Source organism: Poromitra crassiceps (assembly GCF_964638095.1).
Source record: "Poromitra crassiceps genome assembly, chromosome: 6".
Taxonomy (NCBI): Eukaryota; Metazoa; Chordata; class Actinopteri; order Beryciformes; family Melamphaidae; genus Poromitra; species Poromitra crassiceps.
The window spans coordinates 16,073,050-16,088,347 of NC_139627.1; the positions used below are offsets into that span (position 1 = coordinate 16,073,050).

The 15,298-nt window shown below is 45.9% G+C and overlaps 1 protein-coding gene across 1 annotated transcript in view; it reads left to right on the top strand.

Moving 5' to 3' along the window:
• The window catches only part of LOC310778049 (transcription factor 7-like 1-B), a 43,181-nt gene extending 29,003 nt beyond the window's left edge, over nt 1-14,178 (top strand). The window contains exons 4-12 of the mRNA XM_083638367.1: nt 2,928-3,011; nt 6,754-6,871; nt 6,994-7,087; nt 8,785-8,871; nt 8,975-9,091; nt 10,248-10,413; nt 11,917-12,024; nt 12,203-12,257; nt 12,726-14,178. Coding sequence (XP_083494493.1) covers nt 2,928-3,011; nt 6,754-6,871; nt 6,994-7,087; nt 8,785-8,871; nt 8,975-9,091; nt 10,248-10,413; nt 11,917-12,024; nt 12,203-12,257; nt 12,726-13,273 — 1,377 coding nt within the window. The 3' untranslated portion in view covers nt 13,274-14,178. The remainder of the gene's footprint in view (nt 1-2,927; nt 3,012-6,753; nt 6,872-6,993; nt 7,088-8,784; nt 8,872-8,974; nt 9,092-10,247; nt 10,414-11,916; nt 12,025-12,202; nt 12,258-12,725) is intronic.
• The last annotated feature ends 1,120 nt before the right edge of the window (nt 14,179-15,298 follow it).

The window sequence follows — 15,298 nt, forward strand, 5'->3', positions numbered from 1 at the left end:
GCCGCAGAGACATTTGACTTCTAATAGACCTTATTCGCTAACCCGGACAGCGCCATATTGTTGACATACCGTCCTGCAGCTGACGACTATAGTAACTGCCTTATTGTCGTTTCTGTTCCATTACAAAATAGCGATGGTGATGACAGCAATAAAACCCCCAAAGTTGTTGTTTGTATGCTGCCGTTAATGCCTGTAATAATAATAAAAAAAAAAAACGAGGTGAACAGACTTTGCTGTGAGGAGCAGCTGTCAGAAAGTTTCACCTGTCTCTCTCCCAACTATCCACACATCTCCTGTGCTGCTGTATCCTCCGTCTCGCTCCCTTCACGTCTGTGGACGGTAGAGATAGAAACAAACCACGGGGACTTTATTGCTGCGATTACTACAGCCATGCCTAACCCAGGTCACCATCCGAACACAATTGGAACGATACAGGTAACGCTAACGGCAGCTAGCTTCCTATAAATGCTGCTCTCACATAGGTTGTCACTTAAAGCTGCAGCGCTATGTCAACAATATGGCGGCGGTGGGCGTGCCCATACGTGAGTGACGTCAATCGAATAAGGTCTATACCTCCCCTAACACCTCGTTCATCGATAATCCTACTAGTTAATTCGATTGACCATTTTTACCTCGGGGGCCATATGAAATCCGTTTTATTTTTTCCAAATGGCGTTTTATTTCTTTCTAGGTTTTCTTTCCATTTAATTTAAATTTAGGGGTTGGTATCTTTTTTTTTTTAATGACTTGGCTCTCTCAGACAGCCTCTTCAACATGTTTCAAAGGGAAAACGTATTTATAAAGCGCTTTTATCCAAAGCGCTTTACAGTCAGTAGGTACATTCACCCATTCACACACCGATGGAGGCAGGTTACCACGCAGGGTGCTGGCACACCAACGGGAGCAATTTGGGGTTCAGTGTCTTGCCCAAGGACACTTCGACATGCAGACTGGAGGAGCCGGGAATCGAACCACCGACCTCTTTTATCCAAGGCGATTGGTGGACGACCCGCTCTACCTCCTGAGCTACAGCCGCCCAAGACCCACCCCCCCCCCCTCTCAAAACGCCCAAATCAAAAACGGAATAATTTAGTAAAAAGTTTGCAATATTCCATGTTTTACAGTTTATTCCATGTGTATGACCAAATTCCATCATTCCGTCAGTTTTCTCCCGTTTTGCAGAAATCATATAGCCCGCCCTACACTTGGCGTTTGTTTCTTGAATGCAGGTTCAGATCAGTGGTTTGAGTGGAGGAGTGGAGGTTCCTGTCAGACGGGATGATTTACACACAACATGCACAGCACAGCACATGGGGGCCTGAGGGCAAAAGCTGTAGCATTGTGTCTGGAGTGGACTGAAGCAAGGGCTGTGTACTGTGTCGTTCATTCAGTTCTTACCTGACAGTTAAAATGACATATTCACCTACATAATCACATATTGTTTTACATTGTGAAAGTTGTGATTTGGGCCTGGCAGAGAGGCCTACTGGCTGTTATGTCTGTGTGAAGAGGTAGCCTACATCTTCCAATTCAACAAGTGTTCATGGCAAATATAACATGCGTTTGTTTATAGTTGGTAAATAGGTCATATCCACTCCATTGATTCAGGAAGCAGCATGCAATAGTGTGGCGTGTGGCAACTAGTAGCACTTGAAATTTGACTAACTATGGCTGCAACTAGACTCTAATGCAACTCTAGATCTCAAATGAACTGATAATCCAGCTTCACACACAGGCCAGATCCAAATGTAGAAGCAGATCCTGCTTCTGGGCCTCGAGTGTGATTCATCTTTTATGATTTTAATTCAGGTCACATGTTCAGAGTGTTCAGGAAGTTCTGCTTGGTCTAAAATGGCCCCCTCAGCAAAAAGTAGGCGAGAGAGCTAATGGTTCATTCAGTTCTTCCTTGTCAGATAATGCCAACATCATTTCCAGGCAGCATGTCCGATATGTCTTATCAAAGCCAAATGAGTATATTATCCACCTTTAAACGGTAGAATGAATCATGTCATCATAGCATAAAGCTTCTGCTGATGTCTGGGGTATAAAAGGAATTGCGAAATATAGACGTCATGTCCATTGTCTGCTGTTGTGTCTTATTTTGCCCCGAGGCATGCTGCTGTAGGCTCCTAAAAATGCTCCATTCACTCCACTAGGGGCAGTTCATTTGACATTTGTCCTAACTACATATTGAATTCATGTTCACTCTCTTCCCAAGCAAATGTGCTAGAGAGAAAACCGCCAGCTAATAGTCTGGTCCTGCAGCAGTCAAAGGAGAGGGAGGCCTGTGGTACATGAGGACATACAGTAGAAACCAAAGTAACAGTCTGATGCAAATGCATGGAATGAACCATTCAATTAGGGCTTGTCTGTGCTCTTATGGTTGTCAGTGGGGAAGCCTCCTCTCCTGTCTGTGCTCTTATGGTTGTCAGTGGGATACCTGTTGTAATTCTAACAGTCCTTCCTCCTCCCCTCCCTCCCCCCTGCTCCCCTCCCTCCCCCCTCCTCCCCTCCCTCCCCTCCCCCCTGCTCCCCTCCCTCCCCCCTCCTCCCCTCCCTCCCCCCTCCTCCCCTCCCTCACTCCCTTCCCCCTGCTCCCTCCCTCCGCCCTGCTCCCTCCCTCCGCCCTGCTCCCCTCCCTCCCACCTCCTCCCCTCCCCCCTGCTCCCCTCCCTCCCCCCTGCTCCCCTCCCTCCCCTCCCCCCTCCTCCCCTCCCTCCCTCCCTCCCCCCTGCTCCCCTCCCCCCTCCTCCCCTCCCCCCTCCTCCCCTCCCCCCTGCTCCCCTCCTCCCCTCCCTCCCTCCCTCCGCACTGCTCCCCTCCCCCCTCCTCCCCTCCCTCCCCCCTGCTCCCCTCCCTCCCCCCTGCTCCCTCCCTCCCCCCTGCTCCCCTCCCTCCCCCCTGCTCCCCTCCCTCTGTCTCCACAGTACTTGCAGATGCAGTGGCCTCTTCTGGATGTCCCGGGAACAGCGGCGCTCAAAGACCATCGCTCGCCCACTCCTACCCACCTGGTAAGACTGCAGTCAGCCACACATGGGCAAACTGAGTCGGCTTCATTGTTTAATGGCGGCCAGTTTGATAGCCTTCCAGTGGGAGAGTGGTACAGTATGTCTGTCAACACTGGGACCAACACAGCCTTCCTCTCCGTACTGACTAGGGAGAGGCGGGAGTACTCGGGTACTCGAGTACTTGTTTGTAACGTCAGTACTCGAGTAGCGTTTCAGCTGTGCGGGTACTCGCCCCACCCCCCCACGTGGATCTGGCGATACAGCTAGACAGCATGGCGCTGCATAAGAGTAATGTTTGGAAGTATTTTGACAAACACAACAAAACGATTTTGCAATATATGCTAAGTTAAACTTGCAAAACATAGACATACACCACACCATCAGAGAACAACAGCTACGAGGGTGGAGAAGAGATGAGGACAGCGCAGTGAAATTGAGGGCTGATTTGGAAAGTGCCGATAAGGTAGCTAGTAGGGATGCACACAATTAATCGAAACTCGATTAATTGCTTGTTAAGGATTTACTCGAGCAAAGAAAAATTACTTGATCAAAACAAAACATAAAAAGCAACGCATTAAATGGTGTTTTCAAATCACTGTAACAGACTGTGTTCAGCGTATATGCGAGGCTCTGTGTTTGTCCCCTCGAGAGTTGCCGTAGTGAGGAAGTGAGGGACTGTGTTGTTGACCAGAGCTGGTGTGTGCTAACCATGGTGCTAACGCTAGGAGCTAACTGAGAATGAATGTGGAAACGTGTTATAATGTTACAGCCTGACTCTCGTTTATTGTTTTAACAAAGTGTAAGTAATAGGCGGACCCGGACACTCGGCTACATCACTATAGCCCTTTTCAGACAAGTCATAAGATGCTGTTCAAGTAGAACAGTGTTCATTCGGATAAATTGGCTCGCCTGGAGTAACCTCGCGTCACAATCTGCGTGGGTAAGTGAGCCCCTGCGCGGGCGTGACGGGGATTCTGGGCAAATGTTGACATGTTTAAAAAGTTATGCCTCCACGTTTTTATGTGTTTCATAGCGTAGGCTATGCTATGCAATGCTGTGAGAAATATACAATACGTTGCTGCTGCATAAATAAACCTTTTATTGAGGAAAAAACGCATTTGGTATGGTTTGGAAAGTTTTGTATTTTTAATTACAATTAATCGATTGATTGATTGTTAACGTTAGCAATGATCGAGTTTGGAATTTGCGGAAAATGTGCATCCCTAGTGGCTAGCAGTTAGCAGCTAATCTAACAAGAATCACGTTAACACTTTTAGGCAGAAGATCAGACGTCGTTATCAGTGGATTTACGTAACGGTGATCATAAAGCAGTATGGATTATACCGGACATGTATTGGAAATGAGCCTTCGCTTTTTCCACAATTGTCTACTCGAACAAAGCGCTAACCATCCAACCACCGGAGTTTACGGAGGTAGGCTAACAGCTGCTAAGCTAACAGATCACTCTGTCACGGTCCGTCCGTTTATATTTCTCCTGACAAAAAGTGCTCCAGGCAGTGCTTTTTCCATGTGGAAACACTGACGTTGTGTGAACAGCCCCTACACAGCAGATGACCCCTGCTCTGTCATTATTACCACAGTCATGGATATTCTTACAGGTGCGTGTGTCATCCACCGCCGGAGACAATTGCACGGATTTACTTTCCTATAACAGTTTATGCTTTGCACGCTCGATTCCCGCCCTGCAGCTCACCATGCTGGCCCTGCAGCTCACATACGCAACTCAGCCGCCGCAATGTCATAAGATGATTTTACTCTTATGACATCACTGATGACATCATCAGTCTTATGACATCACCGATGACATCATCAGTGATGTCACAATGCACTATTGCGTAAGTGACATCACTGATGTCATCACTTCCAGTTGAGTGACATCACTTCCGGGACAAAAATCGCAGAGCCCACTTGCTGAGCACCCTTTTAGTTATGATGATGATCGTAAAGACATCAAAACTACACAAAATGGAATTAGGCTGTGACCAAAAGAGTCAAACAAATCAAAGCTATATTATATTATATAGATAATTTAAAGTAGCCAACCTTTGCCCTCATGGAAAGTTAAATAAAGGATCTGGAAGGAAATTCATAGGCAACAAGTTCACTATTTATATGTGTCTACTTAAGCTGTGTTCACACCGAGATATTTATTTTTCTCTCTGTCGCTCGATTCAACCCTTTGGAATCGCTCTGTCGCTGTGTTTAAATCGCTCATCAACAGGCACAATAATTGACGGACATCTGGGGGCTATAACGTTACACAATGTCATGATGTTTGTTTCAACTACGAGCCACCGTAGTTGTTTACAAGCTAAGCCTATCAGCGTGCTCCTAACGCGAGCTCTATAGACCTTATTCACTAACCCTGGACGGCACCATATTGTTGACATACCGTCCTGCGCACACACAGCGCTGCAGCTGACAACTAGTAACAGCCTTATTGTCGTTTCTGTTCCATTACAAAATAGCGATGGTAATGACACCAATAAAAACCCCACAGTTGTTATTTGTATGCTGCCGATGGCAGCCGTTAATGCCTGCTGTAATAAATAATCAAAAGAACGAGGTGAACAGACTTTGCTGTGAGGAGCTGTCAGAAAGTTTCACCTGTCTCTCTCCTAACTATCCACACATCTCCTGTGCTGCTGTATCCTCCGTCTCGCTCCCTTCACGTCTGAGGACGGTAGAGATAGAAACAAACCACTGGGACTTTATTGCTGTCATTAGTACAGCCATGCCTAACGCAGGTCACCATCCAAACACAATTGGAATGATACAGGTAACGCTAACGGCGGCTAGCTTCCTATAAACGCTGCTCCACATAGGCTGTCACTTGAGAGCTGCTGCGTTATGTCGACAATATGGCGGCGGTGGGCGTGCCAGTACGTGAGTGACGTCAATCGAATAAGCTCTATACCGGTAGTACAGACTTCATGTCAGCTGTCAGCCTGTCAATCAGCTGTCAATACGGTTTGTTGCCACACAATAAACCCGCGGTTTGTTCCAACCCAGTGTGATCCTTGACTCACTCTCACACGGCAGCCAATCAGCGTTGAACAGCGAGCGACTGATGCCAGCGAGATTTCGCTCGAGTTGGGATATTTCATCTCGGGCGACGAGCAAATTTTCACCCTATCACTCTGTCTCTGTCGCTCAGACGCCCAGCGATTTTTCTTTTGGCCGAATATACGCTCAATCGCTCGTTTGCATTGACTTTGTATGTAAACTCGATGCCAGCGAAAAACTTTAATAGGTCGGTGTGAACGCAGCTTTAGGGAAAAATGGTTTAGAGAGAATGAAAAACAAAGTAGCTGCATTCAAACAGGCGTGTCCAACCCTATCACACACACACGCATGCATGCACACACGCACAAGCACACACACACACACACACACACACACACCTCTGACTACACATTCCTGACCTCTACCACCCTCAGCAGAAGCATTCACAGGCTGGAATGCTCAGGCTACATAATGGTAATCCCAAATAGATGCGTGTGTGCGTGTGTGTGTGTGTGTGTGTGCGCACGTGCGCATCTCTGTGTGTGCGTCTGTGTGTGCATGTGTGTCACAGATTCCCCGGTGTGTTTTAACAGCACGGTGACATATATGTCACACCGGGTCAAGCACTCAAAGAGAGCGGGGGATTCCTGACATCTGGTGGACAGATATGGCACCGCAGCATCTTATGTTACCACTGTGTGTGTTTGTTTGTCCGCAGTCTAACAAGGTACCAGTGGTGCAGCACCCCCACATGTCCCATCTACCCCCACTGCTGTCCTACAGCCCGGACCCCTTCCCCCCTCAGACGCCACCTCCTCACTTCTCTCCGGACGCAGGTAGGCCAACCACAGTCTCACCCCCCCACCCCCTTTTCTCAAATCTACAAACCATTAAGACTTATACTATAGCCAGAACATTGTTGTGAATCTGACCCTGCATTGGCATCTCTATGGGACAGGTATCTCCCGGACCCCCCACCCTGCAGAGCTCTCCCCCTACTACCCCCTCTCTCCTGGAGGCATGGCCCAGATCCCACACCCCCTTGGATGGCTGTGAGTAAGAGGGCTGGGGTATCAACGATGTGATACGTGTCATGATACACGGCTCACCATTAGAGATCGACCGATATGGCTTTTTCAGGGCCGATACCGATTCTCGCCAATCAAAGAGACGGATAGCCGATATTTTCGCCAGGCCGATAATCGTGCATCCCGTTTAACGCTGTACTCCGTGGTCCTTTCCTTGGCCCCAACATAGTCGGCTAATCAAGTGCCTGAAGAAAAACTAAGCTTAAGTTCATAGACTAGAGAATGTAATTCATATAAATGTTCCTCATTAATGATACATCATTTCACCCGCCCGTAAGCCATGCGCTATTAATCAGAATGTTCATTTTTATAACTGCGGTCTGCACATCACTAATCACGACACATTGCGATATGATTCATATTGTGATATACTCTATAGGCAAAACTATTTAATTAAAATGTTTCATTCCAATTTATTAGAACAGTATTTGCAAGTTTGCACAGTTGCACACTGTTAGCCCTCGTTGACACCATACGCCGAAGCTACGCAGCTCTATGGCACTTTCATTTTTGTGTCCTTGCGAGACCGTTCACACCAGCCGCACGCCACGAGAGTCATATTTTTTATATTGCCGTATCGATTATATTGCACAGTCCTACTGAGTCATGTGTGCATGCTGCTATTCAGCCCCACTGTGGCTGTTGTTGGACACAACAGGAAGACCTTCCCTCGTTCAGTTACATCCCATCTGACCAGTCCCCAACACAGCCCCTCTCTTTTTGAGGCCGATGCGGAAATTGCATTCTCTCAAATGGCCAGTGGGGGGCGCAGCTTGTGTAGCATCATCCCGGGAACATCCGTTCGACTCTATGGGAAACGAACCAACTTCTCTCTCGGTCTATGTCTTAAATAAACACTTTACAAATGAGTTTATGGTCTGAAAAAACAATTTCAAGTCTTTTTCATGCTCTCACGCGCTCCGTTTTCTAAATTATAGCCCCATTTCGAGGAAAATTGACGACAAACATCGGATAATAAGAACAGTAATACTTCCGACCGGTAGAGGCAGCAATGTGCCGCAAGGCATCAGGTAGCAAGTAATAGTTGAGCAAATGATCAGAAAATAGCGTTACTTTATGATATTTTAATAATGTTAGTAGACACACGTAACGATATAGATACCATACATCTAACGTCCATAACATGGCGGACCATTTAACGTTATCTATACCGTTAGATAAAGCCTTAAGCCTTCTCTGTATTCAGACCATTCAGACCATTGGATTCAGCCCAGAAACCGGAGTACGTTATAAAGTTATAAATATAGTCATGTTATAAACAACTAACCAACGCTCGTATGGAAACAGTGTTACTCGAAATGGTTAAAAGTTAAATCAATTTGGTAATTCAGTGCCGTTTTACTGCAATGTAAAGTAAGTAGCGTTAGCCGCTACTATTAGCCAAAGTAGCTGACTACCCATAATGCATTACGGCGATAACAGAGACGGGGCAAATTCGGAAACTCCCCCGGCAGCCGCCCCCTCTCCTCGTACTTCCGTGTAGCATTAATTCATTCAACCAATCAAACGAAATCAAACAATATCTGGAAGTGAGCTTCATTTTGCTGTGTCAAAGTCAATGAGCTCCGTTGGTCCATTATATATATGTCAATGCATCTGACACACTCTCTCTCTCTCTCTCTCTCTCTCTACCTCTCTAGGCAGGGCCAGTCCATGTACCCCATCGCAGCGGGGGGGTTCAGACACTCTTACCCTGCCGCTCTCGCTATGAATGCTTCCATGTCGAGGTGAGTGTGCGCTTTGGATTTTGGATTTAGTTTGTGTGCCCCGGTAATGGTGCGCTCCATGCCATTGGATGTAACGTTGATGGATGCGTTGTTTGATTGGCAGCCTGGTGTCCGGTAGCTTCTCCCCCCACTTGGTGCCGAGCCCCCAGTCATCGATCCCCCACCCTGCCATCGTCTCCACAGGCATCAAGCAGGAGCCCAGAGACAGCGGCCAGCATGGGTAACAAATACATACGAATACAATCTCATTCTCTCTTCCCCCCCCAGAATGACTTATTTATAACGCGCCCATTTCATGCAGCTCCTCCATAGATAAAAACCACAATCTAATTACTATCACCTGTCATTTAATTTCTATCAGCTGTTGTTTAATTGCAAACATGTGTTGTTTGCCTCCCAAGGTGGCTTCACTAATAAACGTTATTTTTTTAACATAGCAAGAAATCAACATACACAGGGATCGTATGCAAGGCGAGTGGGAACGAGCCAATTTTTTTAGAATTGATTAATTGGTTAGACTAATTCTTAAGAAAAAATAAATAAATACAAAAATTGTCTCGCTCCACCTTCTTAAATGTTAGTGTTTTCTGGTTTCTTTAGTCTTCTATGACAGGAAATGGATTATCTTTGGGTTGTGGACTGTTGGTCAGGACAAAAGACATTTGCGGATGTTATCTTGTAGCCTGGTAAATCTGCCGGTCACGTAAACTCACATTTCATTTCGTTCTGCGGGACCGTCTGCCCTCAAGCCCTGGGAGGGCTTTAAGTAGAAACTGCAAAGTGGAAGAGCCAATCAGTGACTGCGCTCAGTGCCCTGTGATTGACAGCGCAAGTTGGCCAATCAGGAACACCACTAGCACTGCACTAACAAAACACTAATGGCCGCCTCCTTGCCTGTCCGTCTCGAGGAGTAATGTCAATGTTCGTCTAGTCTAAACAGCCATAAAGTGCAGTTATTGCAGAAATAGACTCAATAACAACATTTAAACAAGTACAGGAGTATCGCCGCAACTGGGGAGTTTCTCTGCGGAAAATATGTTTTTGCCATTCTCCCGAGTGCATTTGGGTTTGACTGGATCCAACGCTGATTGGCTGAAGGAGTTGTCTGTCAAGGCAAGTACACCCGCCCAACCTCCGCCCACTGCTAAACACTGGGTGAAGGCTTCAGGCCAGACGGGAACGAAGAACAAAATGAAATGTGAGTTCACGTGACCGGCTGGTTTACCAGGCTAGTGCTCTTGGGCTTTGGGGACCAAAACGACGAATCAATTAGTCGGGAAAAGAATCTACGGATGAATAGATAATGAAAGTATTGGTTATTTGCCGCTCGAATATGATGCACTGAGCATGTGCGTGTTTTTGCTGTGTTGCTGTAGGAAGAGCATGTCGCCCGCCCACAAAGACAAGGAGGAGGAGAAGAGGCCTCACATTAAGAAGCCGCTGAACGCCTTCATGTTATACATGAAGGAGCAGAGAGCCAAGGTGGTGTCTGAGTGCACGCTGAAAGAGAGCGCTGCCATCAACCAGATCCTGGGCCGTCGGGTCAGTGCCTTTGCTTCTCTGTGTTTGTTTGTGTGTGAACCAACTACACGTGTTTTGACCACAGCGCCATGTTTCAGTCAGTCAGTCGGGGTGAGACACTTCACTATACGTGCTATTAAACTTCCAGCATTTTGAAAGTCAGGAGTTCATCTGACTCTGGAAAAGTAGGGAAAATAGATCAATCCCCCCACAAAACAGAGCAATCACTTCAACAAAACAATGTTTCATTGTGGAAATTTTACTCGGCCAATAAATCTTGTTGAAGAGGAAGCCTCCCGCACACTGACTTCACTTAAAGAAGACTTTTATTCAAAAGAATGCAACGTTTCGGTCAAGCGACCTTCATCTGGCATAATGGTATGACAAAGACTGGAACCTGTTTAAATAGGAACCAGGAAAAGAACAATCAGCCAATGGGGGCAAGGCAATTATGTGGTCGCCCCATGGAGCAAATCAGTGCAAATCACTACGCTGCTGCAGGTGTCACACTCGGCCAATGAATCTTTAACATCTCAGCGGTGATTTTTCGCTCTCTTCTCAAAGCAGATGACTTTCAGTGAGGTCACATGAGAGAATGAACTTCTTCATAGATTAGTTTGCATTGCAAAAGCATGTCAGCTGTCAATGGAACTAGTATTGTATTTATTGATGATGATGTGAATGCTGACAGCAGCAGCAGTGGTTTCGGGCAATATTATCTGCTCATATTCAGCCAAATGCTTCAGAACTCATTGGACGGTGCTTATGATTATGTTAGTTTGTCCAATTACTTTTGGTCCCTTAAAATGTAATGTAATTCCTACACCGTTCACCTGATTTGGATGTAAATAACCTCAAATTAAAGCTGGAAGTCTGCAGTTAAAGCACATCTTGATCGTTTCATTTCAAATCCATTGTGGTGGTGTACAGAGCCAAAACTATGAAGGTTGTGTCCAATGTCCAAATATATATTGGCCTAACTGTATGTATGCTAACATTACTGTATTCTCGATTGAAGAGATGATTTTAGGAGTCAGACAGCTGAGATCATACTCAAATAAACTGACCATTAATTATGTCTCGAAACGAATGACGAAATGAACCATGGGACAGAATCTGTACTTGTTTCATCTCGATCTGGATTGTCTGTTAATATATTTAGTGCTTGTATGATTGTATGATTGTTGATGTATGACTTGTGCCATTGTGTTAACTGACCATGTGCTGTGGTCTGTCAACAGTTAACAGTTAACTGACAGTGTGCTGTGGTCTGTCAACAGTTAACTGACAGTGTGCTGTGGTCAGTTAACAGTTAACTGACTGTGCTGTGGTCTGTCAACAGTTAACAGTTAACTGACTGTGCTGTGGTCTGTCAACAGTTAACAGTTAACTGACTGTGCTGTGGTCTGTCAACAGTTAACTGACTGTGCTGTGGTCTGGTAACAGTTAACACTTAACTGACAGTGTGCTGTGGTCTGTCAACAGTTAACAGTTAACTGACAGTGTGCTGTGGTCTGTCAACAGTGGCACTCTTTGACTCGTGAGGAGCAAGCCAAATACTACGACCTGGCTCGCAAGGAGAGACAGCTCCACTCTCAGCTCTACCCGGGCTGGTCGGCCAGAGACAACTACGTCAGTACACCCCCCGCCCACATATAACACACTTATACACATGTTGTATGTTGTAATCTCCACTTTAGAGCTGATAAAACACAGTCACACCCTAGTACTTTTTGGCTGGGAGTCTGAGCATTGTTTTTGTTAGTTGATATCGGATGGAGACTCTAATGTGTTGGTTGTTTTTGTGCAGGGTAAACGGAAGAAGAGAAAGAGGGATATTGCCAAGACTGACTGTGGGCCAGAAGGTAAGCCAATATTTCCATGAGTCAGAGGAGGACCATCATTTCTAAATGTTGCATATGCACAAGTTGGGGCTTGATAGCATGTTTACCTCAACGTAAACCCATGCGTCACACGTTTCGGACACGCTGAGAAATGGCGACTCTAATGGCAAAGCAGTGAAATGAAGTAAAATTTGGGGACAGACGTTTTCAGTGAACACTACCTACATTCAAGTGTCGATAACTAAAGAACGGATGATGGTAGAATCAAATGTTCTTTCTTTATCTCTAGAGGCTCTCTTCTTTCTTTTGAGATATTCAGTGTTACTGTTTACATAGTCAGAGATGAAAATATTCTGTGGGTCTTGGAAAATGAGTGAAAATGATCAGAAACCCTGGCGGTGGCTGGCGACTCTTTCTTTGAAACTCTGGCAGGGGAATGAGTTTAATTGCTGCAGCTCATCGGCGTGTGTGTTTGTTTTCTCCCCCCAGTGCCGGCGGAGCACTTCTCGCCACAGCCCAAGAGGCCCTGCCTGCCATCGGGATCTCAGGAGAAGCCCCACACGTCACACACGCACCTGACGCACACACACCTGTCCCAGGCCAGCCCCGCCTCCTCCCTGGACTCCCCGGCCACGCCCACCACAGCGCTGGCCTCCCCCGCCGCCCCGGCGCCCACGCACACCGAGCACACCCACTGCCACAGCAGCGCCGAGCACGTCTCACCCTACGCAGAGCAGGTGCAGCCTCTGCCCCTCACCACCAAGCCCCACAGGCCCCACCGGGACGCCCACGTTCACGTTCACCCTCACACTCTGGTTCGAAGCACCAAAGCGTCAGGGCCGCCCACCCCCTCGCCCTCCTCACCATACTCAGCCCACACGGGTTCATCCAGCAAAACCCCTCCCCTCCTCTCCCGTCCCTTCCCCTTACCCCCCGCGCTGGCCCCGCCTACCTCCGTTCACCAATCAGTGCTGAGCTCCCACCGTGCCTTAACCCAATCACAGCCACTCTCACTAGTCACTAGAACCAATCACTAAAGCTTCACTAGAGCTGTCGGGAGCTCCGTGCTGTAACTACAGTTCCATGGTCAGAGTTCTTCTTCCCTTATGACACATTCCTTTTGTATTGTACTAGGAATATCCCAGTTGAGTGACGTCACACCCGGGTTGACCGCGTTCCATTAAAACAGATGGGAAACCAGCCAGGGTTGGCTCTTGCCATGCTACACATTGTTAGCAGTAACAGTTGATAACAACACATTTTGCGATAATTTGCGCATACAAACACTGTAGCAACATGTCCACACATAGAAGTTAGACAGTACTGCATGTATGACTGATTTAATCAGACACAAATAAGACAGAAGTGCTAATAAACGGTATTTACTACAACTTTAACTACACTGTTGAAGCACGTACCTGCCATCTTTGATTTTGAGTTCGGGGCTGGTGAGGTGACATCCCACGGGGCGCTCCTGACCTTTGAACCGGGAGATTCCTAGTTCCCAATACAAATGGAACGGGGCAACGTCCTGACCCGAACAATGCGAGACGAAATCACATTTTCATTAAAGGGTGAACTTCTACCTTCTCGTTTTTACCTCTTTTTACAGCTGTAAATAAGCTTTTTTTAAACGCTTTTATAGACGGTAGAACACATTTTATATTAGTATGAAAAGGAAAAAAAAAATATTGGTCAATATTTGACTACATCTTTCTAACTTTCTTCATGAAGCAATGTATTTTTGTAAGCCCTCTATTTTGCATACTTGTCACCTTTTCTCATTTTCGTTTTCTAAATGATCTACTTACCTACTTTTTAATGGAAAAACAATGTGGCGTAAGGATTTGGTTATATGCTCTTTGTTGGTAGTAATGAGTGTAGATCTATTTTCATTTTCTGGCTTCATAAAGCCCCTCCCCACTGTGTTAATAAATATTCATTGAGTTCTGAGAAGTGCTGTTTGTGGGTTTTCTTTTCTTTTGTGAGTCTTGCGGTCATCAACTAAATCAGCCAGTCCCCAACTTAAGAATGACGCAGCCCAATTTGAAATTTGGAAAATCTTCCAGGGCCCACCCAACCCTTTAATCACAACTGATCAACACACCAGCCTAAAATTAATTGTTTCCCTCTGTACTCCGGATTTCATAAACAGAAGATGTGAATGTGGGAATAGGGCAATGCAGTGCAAATTAATAATCCATCCACATACAAAAGGAAAACTTCGAAAATGAAAAACTCTTTATGTAAATGGCCCATACCTGTCAACATTAGGCTGTGTAAATGCTACCTTATGTTTACAGGAGAAACGTGTGGATGCTGCATAGAACCCATGTTCATTCGGATATCTTGAGGTGAGAGGTCAAGCGACCCCTGCCAAAAATGTGCTTAATTTGGGAGCATTATTTAGCCTCCTTCCTGACAAGCTACAATGACATGTTGGTACCAATGGATCCCTTAGGTCAGGGGTTTTCAAAGTGGGGGAGACCTCCCCCTCCCCAATTATTATTGCCATGTATTACTATTAGTGTTGTATGTTCCACTCGGGCATAAACCAGTTCCAAAAATGTAAACATCTTTATCCTATATTCTTCATAAGATTTTAAAACCTCTTTATCCTTCTTTTTTCAAATCTCATCACATTTTAAACATCTTAATCAAGGATTTTAGATTTTTTTTTATTTATTTTTTTACATCTTTCTTACAAAGATCTCCCCAAGTTCTCGCACATTCACATTCACATTCGTCATGTTTATTGTGGGAAGATAATGTAACCCTGCAGTCCCATAACTAAATTGAAAACAGTCTCACCCAATGAAATCATCACTTCATCATGACTTCTGCCAATTGATGTCACAGGCATACCATCTGTATAGTTTGATGTTCATGTTTCGATCCTCTGGCCTTCTTCAAGATCAACATCATGAAGAAGGCTGGAGGGCTGAAATGTCATACAATTAAAGAAGTGTCACAATGATGTAGCGTAGCGCGCGAGATGCCTACTGACCCCCCTCTCAAAACACCCCAATCAGCAATCAAACATGTTATTTTACAATTACGTT